This window comes from Acaromyces ingoldii (genome assembly GCF_003144295.1).
Source record: "Acaromyces ingoldii strain MCA 4198 unplaced genomic scaffold FA10scaffold_1, whole genome shotgun sequence".
In the NCBI taxonomy this organism is placed as follows: domain Eukaryota; kingdom Fungi; phylum Basidiomycota; class Exobasidiomycetes; order Exobasidiales; family Cryptobasidiaceae; genus Acaromyces; species Acaromyces ingoldii.
Window position 1 is genome coordinate 2810937 of NW_020290247.1, and position 17999 is coordinate 2828935.

Genomic DNA, 17999 nt, shown 5'->3' on the forward strand with positions numbered 1-17999 from the left:
CCCCTGCCTCGCTCAAGTAACATAGCAACAGCCCATTGTCTCTGTGACTTTGTTCTCTTCCTCTCTTTCTCCCTCCCTTTTTTCCCTTTCTTTTCCTCTTCCTGTTCCCCCTTTCAAGCACCCTCCCGCTCTTTTCTGTTCCGTTCTCTTCTCTCTCTCTCTCTCTCTCTCTCTCTCTCTCTTCTTTCCCTTTGTTTGTTGTTGTACCATCGACAAAGACGATACCCACCGCGGCATTCGATAAACAACACGGTGTCTCTGTCTCGCCAAGCCTATTTTTTGTAGCATAGCTAATCGGACATCATAGACGGACCGGTCCACCGCCAGACGGGCAGCCAAGAGAACAAGAGGAAGGGCAACAAATAGACGTACAGCAGACCCGGACCCCTGCTTAGAAAAGTCACAGAGGAAACGACAGCCGCCCCGACACAGAGACGGCATTCCGACGCACTCCGAAAGAATAGAAAGCTCCGCGAACCAATAGAGCAGCCTGTCTTCGACGACGGAACCTTTTTCCTCTCCTCCGCTTTCCCGGTACCGTTACGATGACTTGTCATCGCAGGAGGTAAAAGGAGAGAAACCTACCGTTGGGGAGAAATAATTAGACAAAGGAGAACGCGGGCCGCGCTGAAGCCTCTCGCGGACTCCGAGTATTTTGTTACGACGGGGGTGGCGGGGTCGGCATCCCGTCACCGCCAGAGAGGAACGAGCAGGGGCTTGACCGTGGACATTGTCTTGAAGGAGGCGGAGTCGAGAAGGGAGAAGGGAGAAGGAGGGGGAGGAGAGGGGAGGACGGGTGGTAAACACGGTCAAAATCCCAGGCCTCTTTCCGGACTTGGAACCATGGCGACGCCCCCTGGGTCGCGGAGTGGAAGAGATGAGCAGTCACCGCCTCAACGACAGCGGCGACTGTCACGTCATCGTCAAGAACAGGAGCAAAGCGAGCAGCAGCAGCAACAGCAACAGCAGCAGGAGGGTAGACGCCTTCGCCGACTGCAAGCTCCTGGACCGACGTCGACGTCGACTGGCAGTATTGCGAGCGTGACCGAAGGTGAACCGAGCAGTGACCGCCGTCAGCAGCAGCTCAGAGCGCCGCGGCGGACCGGTGAGCCGACAACAGGTGGAGTTAGAGTTGTGACATCGCCCTACCTCGAGGAGACTTCAAGCTCCTTTTTCCCCTCTTTAACTGAACGGGGAGGAAGCCGGGGAGGAGGTCGGGAGGGCAGCAATATCCCTCGACGGAAAAGGCCGTCCTCTTCGTTGGAAGCTCCCGAAGAAGCTCGAGCCACTCCGCGACGGACATCGGCAAGGAGCGCTAGGACTGCTGCTTCTCCTTCATCTGCAACCCAATCTGGCCCGAGGACACCTGCCTCGAGGCGAACCCCATCGGGTTCGACACCGACGAGAAGAAGAACCGTGGCCCAGACTGAACCGTCTCCTTCTCCCTCGTCCTCTTTCCTTCCAACTCCTCAACCTGACGACCCGTCGTTCTCTCCATCTGTCAGGAGAAGGCAAAGGAGAAGTAATCGTAACAGCGCCGGCGCTGGTGAAGAGACAGGCGGAGAAGCCAAAGGGAAAGAAGAAGAGCGCGGCATTGAGCGGCGCCAGAAACAGTCACCACGGAGCACGGGGAAGCGAAGAGGTGAAGCCGAAGCCGAGTCAGAGCAGGGCACAGCTTCGGCGTCTACATCTGTGTCGAAGCGAAGAAAGAGCGATACTGGGCAACAACCTCCCTCACCAGAACACGACTCATCCGTAGCAGCAGCAGCCACATTGCCTTCTACGATGAGGGGCAACCAAGAGCATGCTGGAAGAGGATCGGGGCGAGGGAGGTATGCAGCAGAAGATTTACGCGACGACAGGTGAGGATCCTCTTCAGTCACAGGTCGTATGAGAAGTTGGCTGACTCTCAAGCCGTGCAGGACCTTTCAGCTCAGGATCGTCCAGCAGCCTATCTTGGGATGCGCCTTTGGTGCAAATATTCTTTCTCGCCTCGCTATCGCACCTCCGCTCATCGTTCGTCTTTACGTCATCAACCGTCAAGGCGAAGACGTGACGAAGTGCGTGTCCTCTCCAGGACAAACCTGACATTCGAGCCTTCAAGCTGACAACTTCCTTATCAATCTCTGCAGCAATGCCGATCTGCCCCCTCTCGTTTGTCACGCGTCGCTAACGACTGAGACGGGTCTAGCAGCCGACATGCTGTCACCCGTCTCTTCGCCTCAGCCCCTTCCACGAGGTACTTCCGAATCGCCTCCTTCTGTAAGGACACGAGGCCACGTAGGGGCTAGCAGTGTTGAGCAGCAACAGCAGCAGCAACGCCCGAACTCGCCAACTTCTCCTGGTTCGCGACGGATGTTGTATGGCACCCTCGTTGCCAGCCCTTTGAGCATCCTGGATCCCGAGAGCATTGTTCCCATAGCGTCGCCGCATCGCTCTCTTTCGTCAAGCCGTTCACAAAGGGTTGCCTCAATATCGATGTCGGCCCCGATTAGTGGAAGAAATGGGATCTTCTTCTTCTTCCCCGAAATCTCAATTAGAGCCAGGGGTCGCTTCTGTCTTCGCATTTCTCTGATGCCCTTGCCGAGGTGAGCTATCTCGCGGGTAGAGTCTTGGCTTATTTTGACTTACTCACAAACGATATCTCTGATTTTACAGCGGTCCGTCGTCCACGTCGGTCTCGCAGCCGCTGGCAAGCATAAGCACAGCCCCTTTCGACGTCGTCTCAACGGTCGACTATGTCGCTCCTCCCATCACAGACCTTACTAGGCACTTTGCTGCCCATGGCGTCGGCCTCCTCCTTCCCCCCGGTCATTCGACTGATTAGACGGGAGTGTTCCTCTCTTACGACCATTCATTCCCTTCGGCAGGCAGTGCCCGACCGTGTCCTCAGTGCCCTTTCTTCTGCCTTTTTGTCATCACCTGTGCTTGTATCTCATGCTACTTTACACCATACCGTATCGACCTTGTATGCTGCGAATGGCGAGTCCCCGTTTGTCAGAAGGAAGTGACCGAGACTCTGCCGGCATCTATTGTACGCATGCTTGCGAGCTGGTCTAATGTACAGAAAGTCCCGTCTCCTTCTACCCTCGGGTGCAGGATTCTCCCGGACCCAAATTGTGTCATTTACCTACAAATACATACTGGAAGATAGCGGCCTATCGGAGACCCTCATGAGCCAGCCTCGCCACCTATGGCTGATCCATCTCTCCAAAGCCGGACTTAAGAAATGTGTCGACCGGCCGCGCTGCCTCCTCTCCTTGCTTCGTTCCGAATGGGAATCTGCACGCCCTGGTTTGCGAGGCATTTCGCCAAATCCGTGGATTGAGCCACGCCCGGAAACTCTCTCGGCTAGCAGTACAGACGGTGCGGTTAGTCATGGACCGTCTCTTTCAATCTCTTCGTGCAATTGGCAAATGAAAGACTTACCGAGTAGACCTTGAATGCATCTGAGCTGACAGTAGCTACTATCTTGCCGCTGGGCACGGATGCTGAGCGCAATGACGACAAAGAGGCAGAAGAGACTGATTTTGATGAGGGCAAAGAAGAAGAAGATAAGCCTCGAGAGCGTTGAGGAGGTGATAGTCTGCGGGGCCGAAGATAACATTATTTAGCAATCCCTTCATGTGAGCTATCAATGATGGCTTACTTTTCCTCAGAAGCCCCTGCCTCCCCTGCTGGTGACGATGACACGGATGTTCGCGCCCCGGACCCCATGCCGAGCCTGACCAGTGAGAAAACAAGCTTGAATGTCCCTTCGATCCTCAAGCTGAGGTCACTGAAGATGAAAAAGCATGCTCGGCTCCCGTCAGTGTCGAAGGCGACGTGGGCCGACGACGTCACCTTGCCCTCCAGCACGCGTTGCATGACTGTATATTGCGGTGCTGTTGCCTTCTTGTGCGTCTGACGCCCTGATTCTTCTATCTTTTGGTGTTGAGATGCTGTATCGCTGTTGCTACTTGAGGCGTACGTGTTTCCCACCGCAGGATCCAGGTGCATACCGGTCTGTCCCTGCTTTCCAAGGCTAGCCCGTGCCAATGTCTTGCCTTTTTCCTGCTTCATGCCTTCTACACTCTCGCCTCCTCCTTTGTCCTCCAGTGTTACCTCTTCCTGCGCCTCTTCGATTGGCACTGGAAGGGCTGAAACCTGCATGACGAGGTTTGGGCTTCCAGAGCCGAGCAGGTCCAGATTACCATATTTGTCAAAGATCTCGAGTTGAACAATCGGAAGGGGGTCGAGCGGCCGGCGTTCTTTGCTGCCGAATGTGCCTGCCCGGCCCTGTTCAGGTTGTTGGCGAACAATAAGGCGGTAGCGTCTGGAGAAGAAGGATGGCTTTTTAGCGGAAAATGGTAATCGTTCACAAGAGCGCTGACCACTCACCGGGGTTCGAGAGCTAGGTTCATAAGATTAGTCGAGCCAAGGAAGGAAGGAGGAGGCGCTTCGGCAGCGAAGTTGCCAGAGATGACATTCCGATGCTCTGAAGGTTCTGACCTTGCCGGCCGATACTGCTTCGTTGGTCGCTCTTGCCTTTCTGAAGCTCGTCTTTGGTCTTCTTCGAGAACCGACGGCGGGCGCTTAGATTGCGGCAAAGTATGGCGGCGGGAGAAGGATAACGAAAGAGAAAAATAAGATGGTTCCGACGAGTGACCTAAAGGCATATTCCTCTCCTGCGACGACGGAGACGAGAGATGTGCGTGAGAGGTAGACGCTCTTACGTGTGCATGATGTTGGTGGTTCGTAGGTTGTGCCGGAAATTCATAATGGGACGGTTGGGAGGGGTAGCCAGTCGTGGCTGGTGGCGAGTATAAGTCTTGTCGGGGTGACGAGGTGGACGTCGACGGGCGGAAACTGAATGGATATGCCGCGCTACTCGTTGGTGTTCTCAAGCTAGTCGTCGATGCCGAATAAGTGTCGCTAGCCGGTGCTAGCGAGGAAAGCAGCGACTGTGACGAAGCAGAAGTCGACGAGATCGGGCGCTTAGAAGCTCTTAGTTGTTGGGGTGGAGGGAGCAGCGATCGATGACTCGAAGTCGTGGCTGTATCCGGCGACTCTTCTCGAGGAACGAAGCGGAATGGTGAGCTTCGTGATAACGTCGAGAAGCTGCGGGTTCTCCCCGGTCCCAGTGTTGTCCCTGTTTCTGTCGTCGCTGTTATTGTAGACTTCTGCTGCTGCTGAAGGATGCTCGGTGCACTCGGACGCGAAGTCCGCTCTGAGGAAGCATTGAATTCGTGGCCCGTCCCATATGAAGTGGAAGCTCGTCCACGGTCGTGGATAGATTGATCTGTCATCAATCGTCTTCTACTTGATCCTGCTGGCGTAATCTCCTCATATTGAGGCAAGTATACTTGATGATGATAGGTGTGTGGCTGTTGTCTGCCGCCGCTTCTCGAGCTGCTGCTCTCGAGAGGGTTGTTGAAAAGGGTGTCCGGTCTCAGCGATGTTGACGGAGAGCCTGGACTGATGTTGGATCCGAGGACAGACGAGAAGGTCGAGGAGCTGGTGCGACGACGTTGTCGGGGAAAGAAGCTTTCACCTTCTTGCTCCCCATCTTCGTCTTCTTCTCTCTCCCTAGGCAAGGAGCTCATTGTGAGAGCTGCTGCACAGTAGCCTGGATGCTGTCGATCATTTGCTGGGAGATGAGCGACCACGCCCAGATTGGGCGACTCGAGTTCGTGATACCAAGCCAGGAATGTGGGTTGGGGGAAGCGACAAGTCGCCGATGGGACCTGTTCCCGGATTTTATGTCAATTTTGGTGCACGAGTTTGTGCGATCGCCAATGCTGTTTTCTGTCTCCGCAGGCGCTCGAAGGAGAGCGCACATATAGGAGATGATTTCAGCTTCCCGGTGCGTGCTCGTAGTACCAGCGGGTCAGAAGGTAATTAAGGACAAAAGACGGCGGAGGGGCGTTGAGGTTGAGAACACAGTTGATCAGGGCTTCCTGCCAAAGACTGCGCGATATATTGTTTGGAGATCACTCTGTCGCCGGAAGCTAGTCGTGCAGCGCATTGAAGTCGGTCGGACGTCTGAAGAGAATGTGACGTTTGGGAGGGAGAGAGAAAGAAATCTGGGAGGTCAGAAAGAACAGGGACAGTTCGCAGCAAGGACCGACGCCGACAAGACACCGATGGAAATCGAAGAAAACCTCCTTTCTCGAATCCGTCCCCGGCTTTGGACAAGCGGCGATCCGTACCTGAACAAAGGATGTGTCGGACAAATCTCACGCCTAACGACACCGGCCAGTTGACCACATGGAGATGAGGCGATGAAAATAAGCCCTAAAATGGGGCACGGAAGTCATGACTTGTATCAGTGGTGCAGTCGAGTGCATCTCCACCAGCGCATTCAAGCAGTCGGTGCAGCTTTCTTAGCAATTATTTTCGCGATCTGCACCCTGGCGAAACAACTTAAGACCTGACATGAGAGGGGAAGGACAGGCGGGCTAGCAGAGCGTCGGGCCGGTGGGGGGCAGGGTAGCTATAAGAAAGGACTGTGGGCAGTGGAACCCACAAGGTTCTCACGTCCTATTTACCTTGATCGAACACATGACGCCCGCCCCTCCGCGAAGCTACGCTTGCGTAAATTTGCTTGGTACAGTACATCGTCTGAAAATTCATCCTTGAATTTTTCGAGCTTTCCTCCTTGGCCTTCCCGGACCTGCTTCGTCCGCACCTTGTGGCTGCGTCCCGCCTCATCCAAGAAATTGGAACGCAGACGTGCTCCATCAATCCGCTAAATGCCTGTGCATGTCCATTCCAGGCGGATCGATCAATCTAGTGATGATGCTAGTGTAGGACTAAATTTTGTAGGATTCTGAGTTTCTTTTGCACTGCGAAACCCCGATGATGCACCGACCACCGATGCGACGATGGGGAAAGTTAAAGTAGTATTGGTGGCTGGCCGGGCTCATCAGTAGCGAGAGACTAGCTGTCATTATCATTATCGTCGCTTCTTAAAGAGCCGTAGAACGAATCCCACTTAAAACGTTGCACTGTACCGTTCGGAGAGTGGAACTGACAAGACACATACATAATTTGTCGCCGCAATTCCAGAATTCTCACTAAGTGCGACAGGAAACGGGGATTGACGCAATAGGGGGGCGGTGTGTGTGGGAAAATCTAGTGGGAATCGACTTGAAAATTTTAGAGACTTTTTCTATTCTTTGCCTCTAAAATCAATACAGGTGGTTCGTTCGCTCGTCTCCAGGTACCAGGCTCAACGTGCTCGGACCGAAGAAAAGCGAATGTCCTCGGACCGAGGAAATGGTACAAAAAACCCGGATGATCTATGTAGGAAGAATTTAGGTCTGGAACATCGTCGTCTCGCAAGACCTCCCGTCTCCTGAGCTATGCTTCCCAGCCACTGATGGACTTAACTCGAGTGTGAATATGTCTCGATTTCCCAAATGCCTCGACCTCGCGGGCGGTGTAGCCACGGACCTCCGCTCCACGGATTTGTGGTCGAACATGCCCGTGTCGTCCGCCGTTCATGGCTTTTAGCGTTATGTCTCATGTACAGTGCAGACATGAAATTTTGAAAGGTGAGCTGAAATGAATCAGCACTTAAATGCTGCTTTCGTACGCAGATAAGCCAACCCCGTTGTTGCCACCAAACGCAGGACCTGCGCGGAGCTTGTATGTAAGCATGTCCGCGCATTCCACTCTCCTGGCCATCGCATCAGGACGTACTTACTACGTACGTACTGACTAGCTGTATGTGCGGATGCTGGGTGCTAGAAGCTCGTGTGTGTGCCTATCTGCATATACTTCGTGCATAATAATGCCCGACACTAACCTAGCTTCATGGCTTTTACCCAATAAAGGTCTACTTATTGCTTCGCACAGAAAGGAGAGAAGATTGGGGACTTGGCAACGTCATTTGGATTTTGGCAGCTGAAAGCATAAAGCTCGGATGAACTGCTTGCCGTCTGTGGTAGACTTATCAGTGGCAGCACAACGCTTCCCCCATGCACATTCGAAAGTAGTATAGTCTTTCCATTTCAAGCTAGCCAGTCTCGAAGTATTTACATAAGAAATAGTCTAAAAGGAGATCAATCACTGAAGGCTGGCCAAGAGCACCTTCCTCGTCTCGGGGTCCAGAGTGGCGGCCAGCTGAGTGATTTGATCAGCAGCCGCCTGCCTCTGTCTCTCTTGGACAATCTGTGCAAGCGCCTTGCTCTTGTCCTGAATCAATTTGGCCATCGTTGCGTCATCTGCATCGTCGAGGCCCACCCCAAGGATCTCTTCCAGAACCGTGCGTGCCTCGTTCTTGTCCGTCGTGGAGATGCTGTCCAGAGCAGCCTCTTCGACGAGCCTGCGTTGGAGACGCTGGTAAAAGAAGCGTCGGGCCTCTTTCCACTCGACTGCCTGGCGAATGACGCCGACGGCCGACATGCGGCCCGTGCGGTCGTGCAGATCGGCATATGCAACGGCGACAGAGGAGAAAATTGGTGCGATGGCCTTTTCGCGCTCGGCCATTCCGCGCCGGTCCTCCTGCGCTGCCAGCTTGGCGTAGACGGGGTCCAGCCTACGCATCGTCTCGCGCTGCTTGTCCTGCCGGTACTTGACACTGACGATTCCCTCGGGCTCCAAGACACCTCCACGAGACGACGGGTCGGCGTACATTTCCATCATGCCGTTCTCGTTGATGGTGCGGTCGACAACGACCCAGGCACCGCCTCGGAGCTCGGCCTTGGGAGGCAAGTAAACGAAGACGGGTCTACGGTATGCAGACAACCCATCGACAATCATGGAGCCGTACTTGAGAATCTGCTGGAACATGTCCTCCTGTCCACCCGAGAAGCCACGCCAGTTGGCCAGAATCATGAGCGGCAGGCCCTCGCGGTTAAAGTCGACAATGGCTTGGGCCGTCTTGTAGGCCGAGTTGGGGTACCACACCTGTCCAGCTTCCATGATGCGCTGCTCCTGCGAGTTGGGGTTGGCCGGGTCGGCGGGAAGCACGCGTTCCAAGGTGCGTGTCTCGACAGCAATCACTCCAATGGGAATGCCGCCCAGGCGTGCCCTTCCCACAACGACCGAAGTTGCCCAGCCGCCAAGCGTCTCTTGCCACGATCCCTTGTCAAAGAGACCGGTGACGTCTGCCTGACCTTCGATGAGGCAACGAGGGTCGTAGGGTCCGGCGGGAGGAGCGAAGCCGACCGTACGGTCCCACGAGTCCGACGAGACGAGCTTGGGCAGAGCCGCATGACGGGTGCTTGGGACGAAGGACAACCATCGGACAAAGCTGGTCATGGCGGCCAGATCGTCCTTGGCCACGAGATGCGAAACACCGTTGCGGTACATGATCTGCGGACCGCCCAGCTGCAGGTTGCTCGTGTAGACTTCGCGACCAAGAAGCTTGTTGAGGGCCTGATAGCCAGTCAAGATCATTGGCGAGCCTTCCACCTGGATCACGCGCTCGCCTAGACGAGCGAGGTAGGCGCCGATACCGACCGAGCGACCTGTGACGATGGTGGTGGTAAAGATCTCCTCCTTGGCACGGCTCGTCTCGCCTGCAATCAGGCCTGAACCCGAGAGGCATTCAACACCAAGGCCATCCTGAAGACCAATGATGTCGGTGATGACGTGGTGCACAGAACCGTCTTCTGCTTTGGTCTGCTGCGTGTACACAGAGCCGCTCGCCTTTGCCTCGAGAGCGTCGTAGCCTTGCTGGTCGAGGTAGAGGTACTGGAAACCTTTGACGGGATCATCGTCGACAAATTTGGCCTTGAAAAGGTCCATGACCTCCGTTGCCAATCCAATCCTCGCGCCCGAGTTTGCCGAGATGTACAGCCTAGGGATGCCCATCTGTCGGGCCATCCGTGAAGCTGCAGCGAAGAAGCGGTCCTCGGCCGGCCCAAAGGAACCAGCCTGGATCGTCACGTCATTGGCAATCACAATAATTTGACGACCGGCGGGATACTCCGGTGTGAGGAGATCGACGAGCCAGGCCACCATGCCGATCTTGTTCATGCCCGGTGCACGCTTGACGGGGCGCAGCGACTCCTTCTCATCAAAGACGAGCTCCTGCAGCGACCGGATCGGGTCAGAGGGGTGCTTGGAGGCAGCTTTCTTCCAGTTGGCGCGCAGCGACTGGCGCAGCACGTCGATGAAGTCATAGCAGAACGTCGTCTGGAGCGCATGGGCGCGCGACCGACGCGACTGGAGGGCGACCTTTGTGGCGTAGGGAGCATGAGCGCTCTGCATGTGAAGAGGGGCTGGAGCAGAAGGACCGGCAATGTTGCTGAGAAGCACCGATCCATCTTGCGCTGCAACTTCCTCGTAGGCCTCGTAACGGACGACGAGACCTGTCTCGTTGGTGATGAAGGCGCGAATCTGCTGAGGCTCCCTCTTGCCCTTCAGAACCAGTCGAATCTCGGCGGCTGTGATGCGAAGGCGGAACAGACGAAGGCCGTGACGATCAATGAAACCAGCCAACGCCTTCTGAACATCGTCAATGGTGATGTCGAGCTGGTAGATGAATGACATGAAAATGTGCGAAGCGTCTGCGTTGCGGTATTCTGGCTGAGCCATGGCGACCTCGAGCGTGTTAAGAATGTCGTTAACGATGCGGTCCGAGGCTGAAATGATGTACTCAGCCTGGTTCCCGGTCTGGATGCGTCCGGGCCGGACCAGCGAACGGACGAAGAAGCGGGTGTCGGCTGGGTTGGCAATACCACGGGCAAAGTAGAGATGAATCGTCGACGAGGAAACGGGCACGGGTGTAATGTCGAAGTTGGTCGTCATGCGATCAAGCTCCAGCTGATAGGCCAAGGCAGGCTCGATGTTTCGAATAGCCTTTTCCTCAGTCCACTGCGAAGGACCAGCTCGGAGCGTTGTGAACCAGGGGTAGATGCCAGGCTGGCAGTGGAGGAACGTGATTCTACGAACGCCTGCAGCTTCGAGCTGGTCTGCAAACTTGTTGGTCCACTTGACAAACTCGCCCCTGGCCTCTACATCCGTCGTCGAGGCCTCGCCCGTGACGGCGATGTTGACAATGTTGGTCGGAGGGCTCTTGTCGAAGAAGCGCAGCGCACGCGGGATGACGTCGCCGAGATCTTCAAAGGTGGCACAGCTCGTCATGACACCCTGACGCAGTCCACTCTGGACATTGTTGGCGTCCGACTTCTTGCCCTGGGCGACGAGGTCGCCGTCGGAAGCCTGACGTTCGGCTTGCTGGCGCGATGCCAAGAGGCGAAACTGCCATTTGAGCACCGCGCGCTCATCGGCGTCAAAGTCCTCCACGGCATAGTCGAAATTGACCACATCGTACGCTCTGTATGCACGGAGGACGTAGGTGACGAGTGCTGCAAAGGCAACGTGCGATGGTACACTTGAGTCAAAGAACGAGTGCAAGACGTCGTAGACGGTGTACTGGCTGTCGCTCAGCTCCCTCAGTGTGTTTAGCGACGGCTCGTGGTACTCGCTGTCACCTCCGTAGATCGAAGACATGACCGAGGCCTTGAGGATTGACTCCATCTGACGCTTTCGGTCCTTGAGGCTGGGCAGGTCGCGAGAGATTGACACTTCGCGAGCTTTGAGTGCCACGGGAGCCGTGGCCTTGCCCTCAAGCGAAGCCAACTTCTGCAGGGCGACGTTGACCTTAGTGGCGTCGCTTAGACCGGCAGACCGCTTGACAGTGTCTTGGTTCAGAATTGAGATGACGAGGGCGTTCTTGAGAAGGACACCATTGTGGGAGATCTGCTGGGCCACAACCTTGTCGAGCGAGTCGGCCTCTTGGCGCATCGTCAAAATCACATCAGCCTCGCCGGTGAAGGGTGATTCGACATCGTAATACTTCTCGAGCAAGCCGGCCAACACATTAGCGGAGTGCTGCTTTAGGCCAGGCGCGTACTCTTCGAATAGGGTGGTCAGCGGAGTCAGTGTGGTCTGAACCTGGAGCCTGACGGCGGGATCGACAGAGTCTCGAATGTAGTTGTCGATCAGCTTGCGCAACCTCGCCGCTGGGAACTCCTGACCTTTTCCTTGTGCCGCGTCAATTGTCGTTCGCAGCAGCTCCTCCAGCCTCGAAGGAACGCGGCCGGAAAGCGAGGAGAGCGCTTGGAGGGCCTGGCCGTAAGGCGTCTCGACATTATTGAGCAGCTCGACGAGCTCGGTGAGGCAAGCCTGCATCTGTACGCTCTGGTCGAAGCCGTCGAGAACATCGTTGAGGACAGAGAGGACGTATTGGAAGCGCTGGTGAGGCTTTGAGCCAATGACGATGGGCAATCCGGCGTCGGGCAGCTGTCCGTCGAAAGGTTTGGCACGCATGACTTTGGAAGGGTCGTCGAGGGAAAGGATAGCCAGATGGTCACCGGCAGCAACGGGTGTGCCGGGCGAAGCAAGGAAGTTGACAACACCGGACTCAGCAGTGGTCAGTGGCATGTACATCTTCATGACCTCAAGCTCGGCGATGGCCTGTCCGGCTTCCACATGAGAGCCAGAAGGAACGAGGAGGCTGACGAGCTTTCCAGGAGACGGGCTTCGGATTTGCGAAGGATCCGTCTCCTCCTCGAGCAGTGCGGTACGGCTGTCGACCATAAGTCGCAGAGAAGCTCCTCCGGCCTCTTCGCGCCAGTAGGTTGGGTGCGAGCGACCGGAGAGACCGATGAGCATACCGCCGTCGGTCAGGGACCTCGTCGCCACCTGCGTCCGAGCGCCGTTGAGATACACGGTCCAGCCAGAGGCCGACGAGCGCGAGCAGGTGACGGAGTATTTGACGCCGTCGATAATAAACGTGATGCCGCTGAACGTTGTCTTGACAGTATCCCGTGGAGGGACCTGGCCCTTGTTGAGGATGCTCATATACAGAGCTTCGCACTCTTGACTTCGCAGGTGAGCCTTGACGACGGCGCCGCAAATGACGGCAATCTGGAGTGGAGGCTTGTCGCTCGAGACACGATCCTTGATGAGGCCGTCGAGCCAGGCGGTCGAGAACTGGTTCTGCTCAAAGGCCGGCTTTTCGAGGAGCATGATGAGATACTCGACAATGGTACGGAAGTCTCCACGAATAGAAAGCTCCTTGAGCGAGACAACCATGTTCTGACGCGCCTCTTGCCTCGACAGGCCGTATGCAAAGACGTGGCCGAATTGCGAGTCGGCAAACTCGTGAAGCGCACCAGACTGGCCGACGGAGAAGTAACCCCAGGTCGAAGTCGAAGAGCGGAAGTTGAGGTCAGAAAGGGCGCCCATGCCCGGCTTGAAGCCAGTCTCTGGGTTCTCTGAAGTGATTCGACAGGCAATGACGTGACCTTTGGGCTGGGGCTTGCGCTGCTTCTGCAGGCTAGCCGGGTCCTCAAAGTCAAAGTCGATCATCTCAGCGCCGCGAGGGTCCATGCCGTAGAGTGTTCGGATGTCACGAATGCGGTAAAGGGGAATACCCATGGCGACCTGGAGCTGGGCAGCGGGAATGTTGACACCGGAGACCATCTCCGTCGTCGGGTGCTCAACCTGCAATCTCGGGTTGAGCTCCAGGAAGGAAAAGGAGTCGTTCTCGGGCGAGTAGAGCCACTCTACAGTTCCAGCCGAGACGTAGCCAACGAGCTTGGCCAGTCTCACGGCCGCACGCTCCATCTCTTCACGGGCTGCATCGGGGGCGATGGTGACGGGTGCCTCTTCGATGATCTTCTGATGACGGCGTTGCACCGAGCAGTCACGACCAAAGATGCTGATGGCATTGCCGTACTGGTCGGCCATGAGCTGTACCTCAAGGTGGCGAGCCTTGCCTGCCAACTTCATGACAAAGACGGGCGAGCCGGGCACCTCGCCCAGGACGGCATTGTAGAGCTGCCTAAAGTCGGGGGCACTACCACACATTCGGATGCCTGTTCATTGTAATATCGAACAGATTAGCTTCGCAGACCTACTAGCCTGTCTTCTCTCAACTCACCCTTTCCTCCGCCTCCTTCACTGGCCTTGATCATGACCGGGAAGCCAATGATCTCTGCCTTCTCGAGACCCTCTTCTGCCGAGTGGATGCATGCCTTCTGATAGACCTCATCAGAGACGGTGAGGAATCCCTGTTCGCTCATCATCGTCTCCTTGATGCCTGTACCCGACCACGGCATACAGGGCACATCGGCATGCTGCGCCACGATCGTCGACGAAATCTTGTCACCGAGAGAGCGCATCGCCGAGCCCGGAGGCCCGATGAAAATGATCTTCTGCTTGGAGGCTGCCAGTGTCTCTGGCAAACGCGGATTCTCTGACGCGTGTCCCCTGCAAATGCATCTTCCTGTCAGTGTCGTCTTCTGCAAGCGTGTACACAAGCGTGCGGGGATCACACTCACCATCCCGCCCACACGGCATGCACACCCGTCCTCTCGGCCACATCGACGATGAGGTCGACGTTGGCGTAGTTGTTGTTGTTCGTTCCACCGGGCACCTCCACGTACTGGTCAGCCATGCGAATATAGTCGGCGTTGACCTTGAGGTCCTCTGGTGTGGCCATGACGATGAACTCGATGGCCCGCTCATCACCAAAGGTCTCGTAGGACCATTTCCGGATGGACCGGATCTCCTTCACGGCAGCAATACCATTGTTGCAGATGAGGACCTTTGTGATGACGGTGTGGCCCTGGCTCTTGCGCACAAAGTCGGCCACAGTCCCCGCTGGCGCTGCCTCCAGCGAGTTTCCCCCTGTTGAGAGTCGTGTTGGGACGCCGTCAGCATTTCATTTACTCTTGTACCTGCCCAGAGCTCAAGACTCACCAATGAAGTGGGACACCTTCTGATGATCGGCGAGCGGCATCGTTGTTGCACGCCGCCCTCGGCTTCTATGGTATGGTACAGTAAGTGACGGGGACGAGAAAGGTTACGCGGGGTTGTTGTGCTTGTTTGTAGGCTCGGGACTGCCACCCGATACAGACGAGTTTGCGTTCTTTCTAATCGCACCAATTTGAAGAGGGCGGAGAAGAAGAGGGAAGAGGTGACGGTGCTGGTAAAAAGGACAGAGAAGGTCAGGTCCTCTGGAATGAGGGGAAGCGGCTCTTCTTAAGGAACCAGGTCCCAAAACTTGTTGGGAATGAAGAAGACCTTATTTTTTTGGACTGACCTTTCCGACTTTTACACCGTGCCGGCCCCTCAGTAAATTTGGTCCGTGCGGCGTTGACCCACCACGTGGACGACGGGGCCCTGACGGCAACGTGGCCCAACCTAGGCTCATTCCACCTTTGGCCAATCCCGAACAAGGTGATCTCAACCCCAACTCCGCAAACAGAAAGAAGCGTCACCAGCATCTCCTGCTTTGTCAGGACTTGTCACAGTCTCTTCACCATCGGCAGCGAACAGGTTGCAGGGCGAAAGCAAGAGCACTACCAGGAGTAACTTGTGCTGACCATTCGAGCAAAGTTTGCACCAAAGAAGCCAGGCAAATTGAGAAAGGCTGGCCAAAATTTGGACTTCGCGCCACGCCCCGCACATCTGCCCCAGAAAATCTACCGAGCATGGCGTCCATTCAGCCTGACGCCGCTGGGACAAGAGGTGAGTTGAGATCGATAAGAATTTCAGGGCTCATGGCTGAAACCCCGCATAGGTCACCTCACGAGCTCCCAGACTCGCGCCCTCTACCGGCTGTGGCAGCGCTTCTTTCGGCTATGTGAGGTACCTGCAGGAGGCCTGAGCGCCTCTTCCTCCTCGACAACGAGCTATTCACAGCAGAGCAATGGCGGGAGAAACGGTGCGGGACTGCCTACTGTCCACTCCTCGGCCTCAAATTCGGGCGAGAAGCTGCCGGGCTCCACCTCTGGACCCGGTGGTACCAGCAGTCGGGCCTCTGAACGCGAACACAGGCTCGCAGCGTCGGCTTCTTCTCCAGCAGTTGGGAAGATGGGTCCTCGGCTTCAGCGGATGCCTTCTGGCAGAACGATTGATGAGCGTGGCTCCCATATCCCGAAAGACGACCGAGTCAAGGACGAGCTCAAGACGATTGAGGAGGCCAAGGAGATGCGCATGTTTTTGGAAAAGTACGGCGGTGCAAAGCTCCGCGAGATATTCTGGGACATGGTCAAGGTGTGTGCGCTGCTCTCATGCTTTGTTGAAGGTTCTCGGATCTGACGGCTTTCCAGGGCGAGCATCCTGATGCACTTATGCTTCGCTTCCTGAGGGCACGAAAATGGAATGTTGATCGAGCCGTAGCTGTTATTGGAAGCACCGCCGCCTTTCGAGCCGAGTAAGTGCTGTCCTTTACCCCTCGGCTTCCCCCAGCTCATGCTGAGATCTTCCTTGACAGCAATGATGTCGAGGGAATCCTCCGAGAGGGTGAAAAGCCGCTGGTCAAAACACGAGGAGGCCGAAACATCCTCGAGAACGGCATTGCCTACGTGTACGGCTCGACGCCGGCAGGAGAACCGATCTGGTTCGTCGAAGTCGGCCGCCACTTCTCACACAACCAGACGCAAGAGGAGCTCAAGCGAGGCGTGATCCTGATGCAAGAGTGGATGCAGCTTCTCATGATCCCACCGACAGAGAAGAAGGTCGTCATCTTCAACATGAACGAGTTCGGGATACGGAATATGGACTGGTGGTGCGTCTTCTTCATGGTCAAGACAATGGAGAGCTACTACGTCGAAACGCTTGCAAGGGTCTATGTGCATGGCGCGCCGTGGATCTTTAAGCCAATCTGGGCCATTCTTCGACCGCTCTTGGATCCCGTCGTCCGCGACAAGATCAGGCTCACGTCGCAACCCGAAGAGCTGGCCGAAGACATCCCCCTTCATCATCTGCCCAAGGGCACGATGCGAGGACAGATGGACTGGGAATATCAGTTCCCGCCTCCCATTCCACACGAAGACGACACACTCCTGGAAACGGAGAAGCGGGACCGGCTAAAGGCAGACTTTATGTCGATTGCCGATCAATTTGAAAGGTCGACAAAGGAGATTGCAAGCTTGTACATGGCCCAGGTTCTCAAACGCGGTTCGAGACAAGACTATGAGGTCGACGGCGACGAGATCGATGCAGAGGCCATGGAGCGTGACGAGGAGGAAGGGCGGCGGCGGGGCGCCTCAGCCCTGAACTCTGCAGCTGGCGCTTCTGCCTTGCCGAGGAGAGGATCTGCTGTCACCACGGGAACTTCGACAACTTTCGATGACGAAAACATCGGCGCAGAGCTCAAAGCCAAGCGTGATGTCATGGCAACACGACTCCGAGTGGCTTGGCTGAAGCTGCGACCCCATGTCGTGGGAACCACCATCTACAATCGTTGGGATGCCGCACGAAGCGACGGCACGGTGCAATGGCGCTACAGAGCCATTGGCCAAGATGACAGCGAGGAAGAAGTGCAAGAGTTGGGCGGTGGCACGTGCTTGAGCGCCCTGGAAGAGAATCTCCGCCTGCTCGGGGAGGCTTCTCCTCTAGCAACAGGAGAAGGAGAAGAAGCCTACGGTGGTTCGGCAAGCGCCTCTGTCACAGCGGTGAATGGTGGAGCAGCGATGGCCGCCTCGAAGTCGGCCGGCACGGAAGAGGAAAAGTTGGCCGCCTCGAGATTGACCGCATCAGCGCGAAGGAGAGAAGCCAGACGGGGCCAGAGCTCGAGGCCGCAGACGAGCGAAGGCCTCTCTGGAGCTGCCGCTGACGGTGACGCTCGAGATGAAGATGCTCAGGCAACAGAGTCGGCACAGGCGCAAGATGGTGATGGCAATGCACCAATCGGCGAAGGGAGCAACGACACAGTCACGTCCGCTGACGTGGTTGCGCCGTCTGCTTCTGCTTCCTCGCCCCCGACGTCAAGCTCCACCCCTTCCTCTTCACCTCGCGCACCGTCGGTTCCGGAAAAAGACGACGCGACTGCCAAGGCGCTTCCTGTCCATCCGCTGGAGCACCTTCATAAGGACTGATCTCGTGTGTTTTGTGTCACTCATTGGCTTCGTTTCTGGGCGACGTGGAAGCAGAATAGCATTTGATTGTGTTCAAGTGTCCGGGACATTGAAAAGAAAGCATTGAGGGAGAATGAGAATGAGAATGCAATGAAGCTTAAGACGACTACTTCAAAGACACGCACGTCA

General features: G+C 56.1%; 4 protein-coding genes across 4 annotated transcripts; 2 read left to right on the forward strand and 2 right to left on the reverse strand.

Annotated features, from left to right (window-relative positions):
* Positions 1-843: 843 nt before the first annotated feature.
* FA10DRAFT_299067 (hypothetical protein) lies at positions 844-2993 on the forward strand (the record flags this gene model as incomplete). The annotated part of the gene is made up of 4 exons (XM_025524681.1): positions 844-1862; positions 1923-2060; positions 2133-2588; positions 2659-2993. The coding sequence occupies 4 exons, from the start codon at positions 844-846 to the stop codon at positions 2825-2827; spliced, it is 1782 nt and encodes a 593-aa protein (XP_025380911.1). The 3' UTR covers positions 2828-2993.
* Positions 2994-3222: 229 nt separating this feature from the next.
* FA10DRAFT_225146 (hypothetical protein) lies at positions 3223-4314 on the reverse strand (the record flags this gene model as incomplete). Its single annotated transcript, XM_025518636.1, has 4 exons — positions 3223-3351; positions 3430-3478; positions 3692-3869; positions 4002-4314. Coding segments are annotated over 4 exons (669 nt in total), but the record flags the coding sequence as incomplete, so codon positions are not given.
* Positions 4315-7972: 3658 nt separating this feature from the next.
* Positions 7973-14973, reverse strand: FA10DRAFT_264325 (acetyl-CoA carboxylase). The gene is made up of 4 exons (XM_025520603.1): positions 14707-14973; positions 14286-14634; positions 13886-14214; positions 7973-13820 (listed from the first exon to the last, which is right to left on the reverse strand). Exons 1-4 carry the CDS (start codon positions 14744-14746, stop codon positions 8053-8055), a joined length of 6486 nt encoding a protein of 2161 aa, XP_025380913.1. The 5' UTR covers positions 14747-14973; the 3' UTR covers positions 7973-8052.
* Positions 14974-15136: 163 nt separating this feature from the next.
* Positions 15137-17944, forward strand: FA10DRAFT_264326 (hypothetical protein). Its single transcript, XM_025520604.1, has 4 exons — positions 15137-15477; positions 15530-16005; positions 16062-16165; positions 16226-17944. Exons 1-4 carry the CDS (start codon positions 15441-15443, stop codon positions 17829-17831), a joined length of 2223 nt encoding a protein of 740 aa, XP_025380914.1. The 5' UTR covers positions 15137-15440; the 3' UTR covers positions 17832-17944.
* The last annotated feature ends 55 nt before the right edge of the window (positions 17945-17999 follow it).

What these genes read in the sequence shown, in the direction of transcription:
- FA10DRAFT_264326 (XM_025520604.1), top strand. Translation starts at nt 15,441, where the DNA reads ATGGCGTCCATTCAGCCTGACGCCGCTGGGACAAGAG. An exon ending in TATTCTGGGACATGGTCAAG is followed by an intron (nt 16,006 to 16,061) that starts GTGTGTGCGCTG and finishes ACGGCTTTCCAG; the next exon opens with GGCGAGCATCCTGATGCACT. An exon ending in ACCGCCGCCTTTCGAGCCGA is followed by an intron (nt 16,166 to 16,225) that starts GTAAGTGCTGTC and finishes CTTCCTTGACAG; the next exon opens with CAATGATGTCGAGGGAATCC.
- FA10DRAFT_264325 (XM_025520603.1), bottom strand. Translation starts at nt 14,746, where the DNA reads ATGCCGCTCGCCGATCATCAGAAGGTGTCCCACTTCATTG. An exon ending in CATGCCGTGTGGGCGGGATG is followed by an intron (nt 14,215 to 14,285) that starts GTGAGTGTGATC and finishes ATGCATTTGCAG; the next exon opens with GGGACACGCGTCAGAGAATC. An exon ending in TGAAGGAGGCGGAGGAAAGG is followed by an intron (nt 13,821 to 13,885) that starts GTGAGTTGAGAG and finishes TACAATGAACAG; the next exon opens with GCATCCGAATGTGTGGTAGT.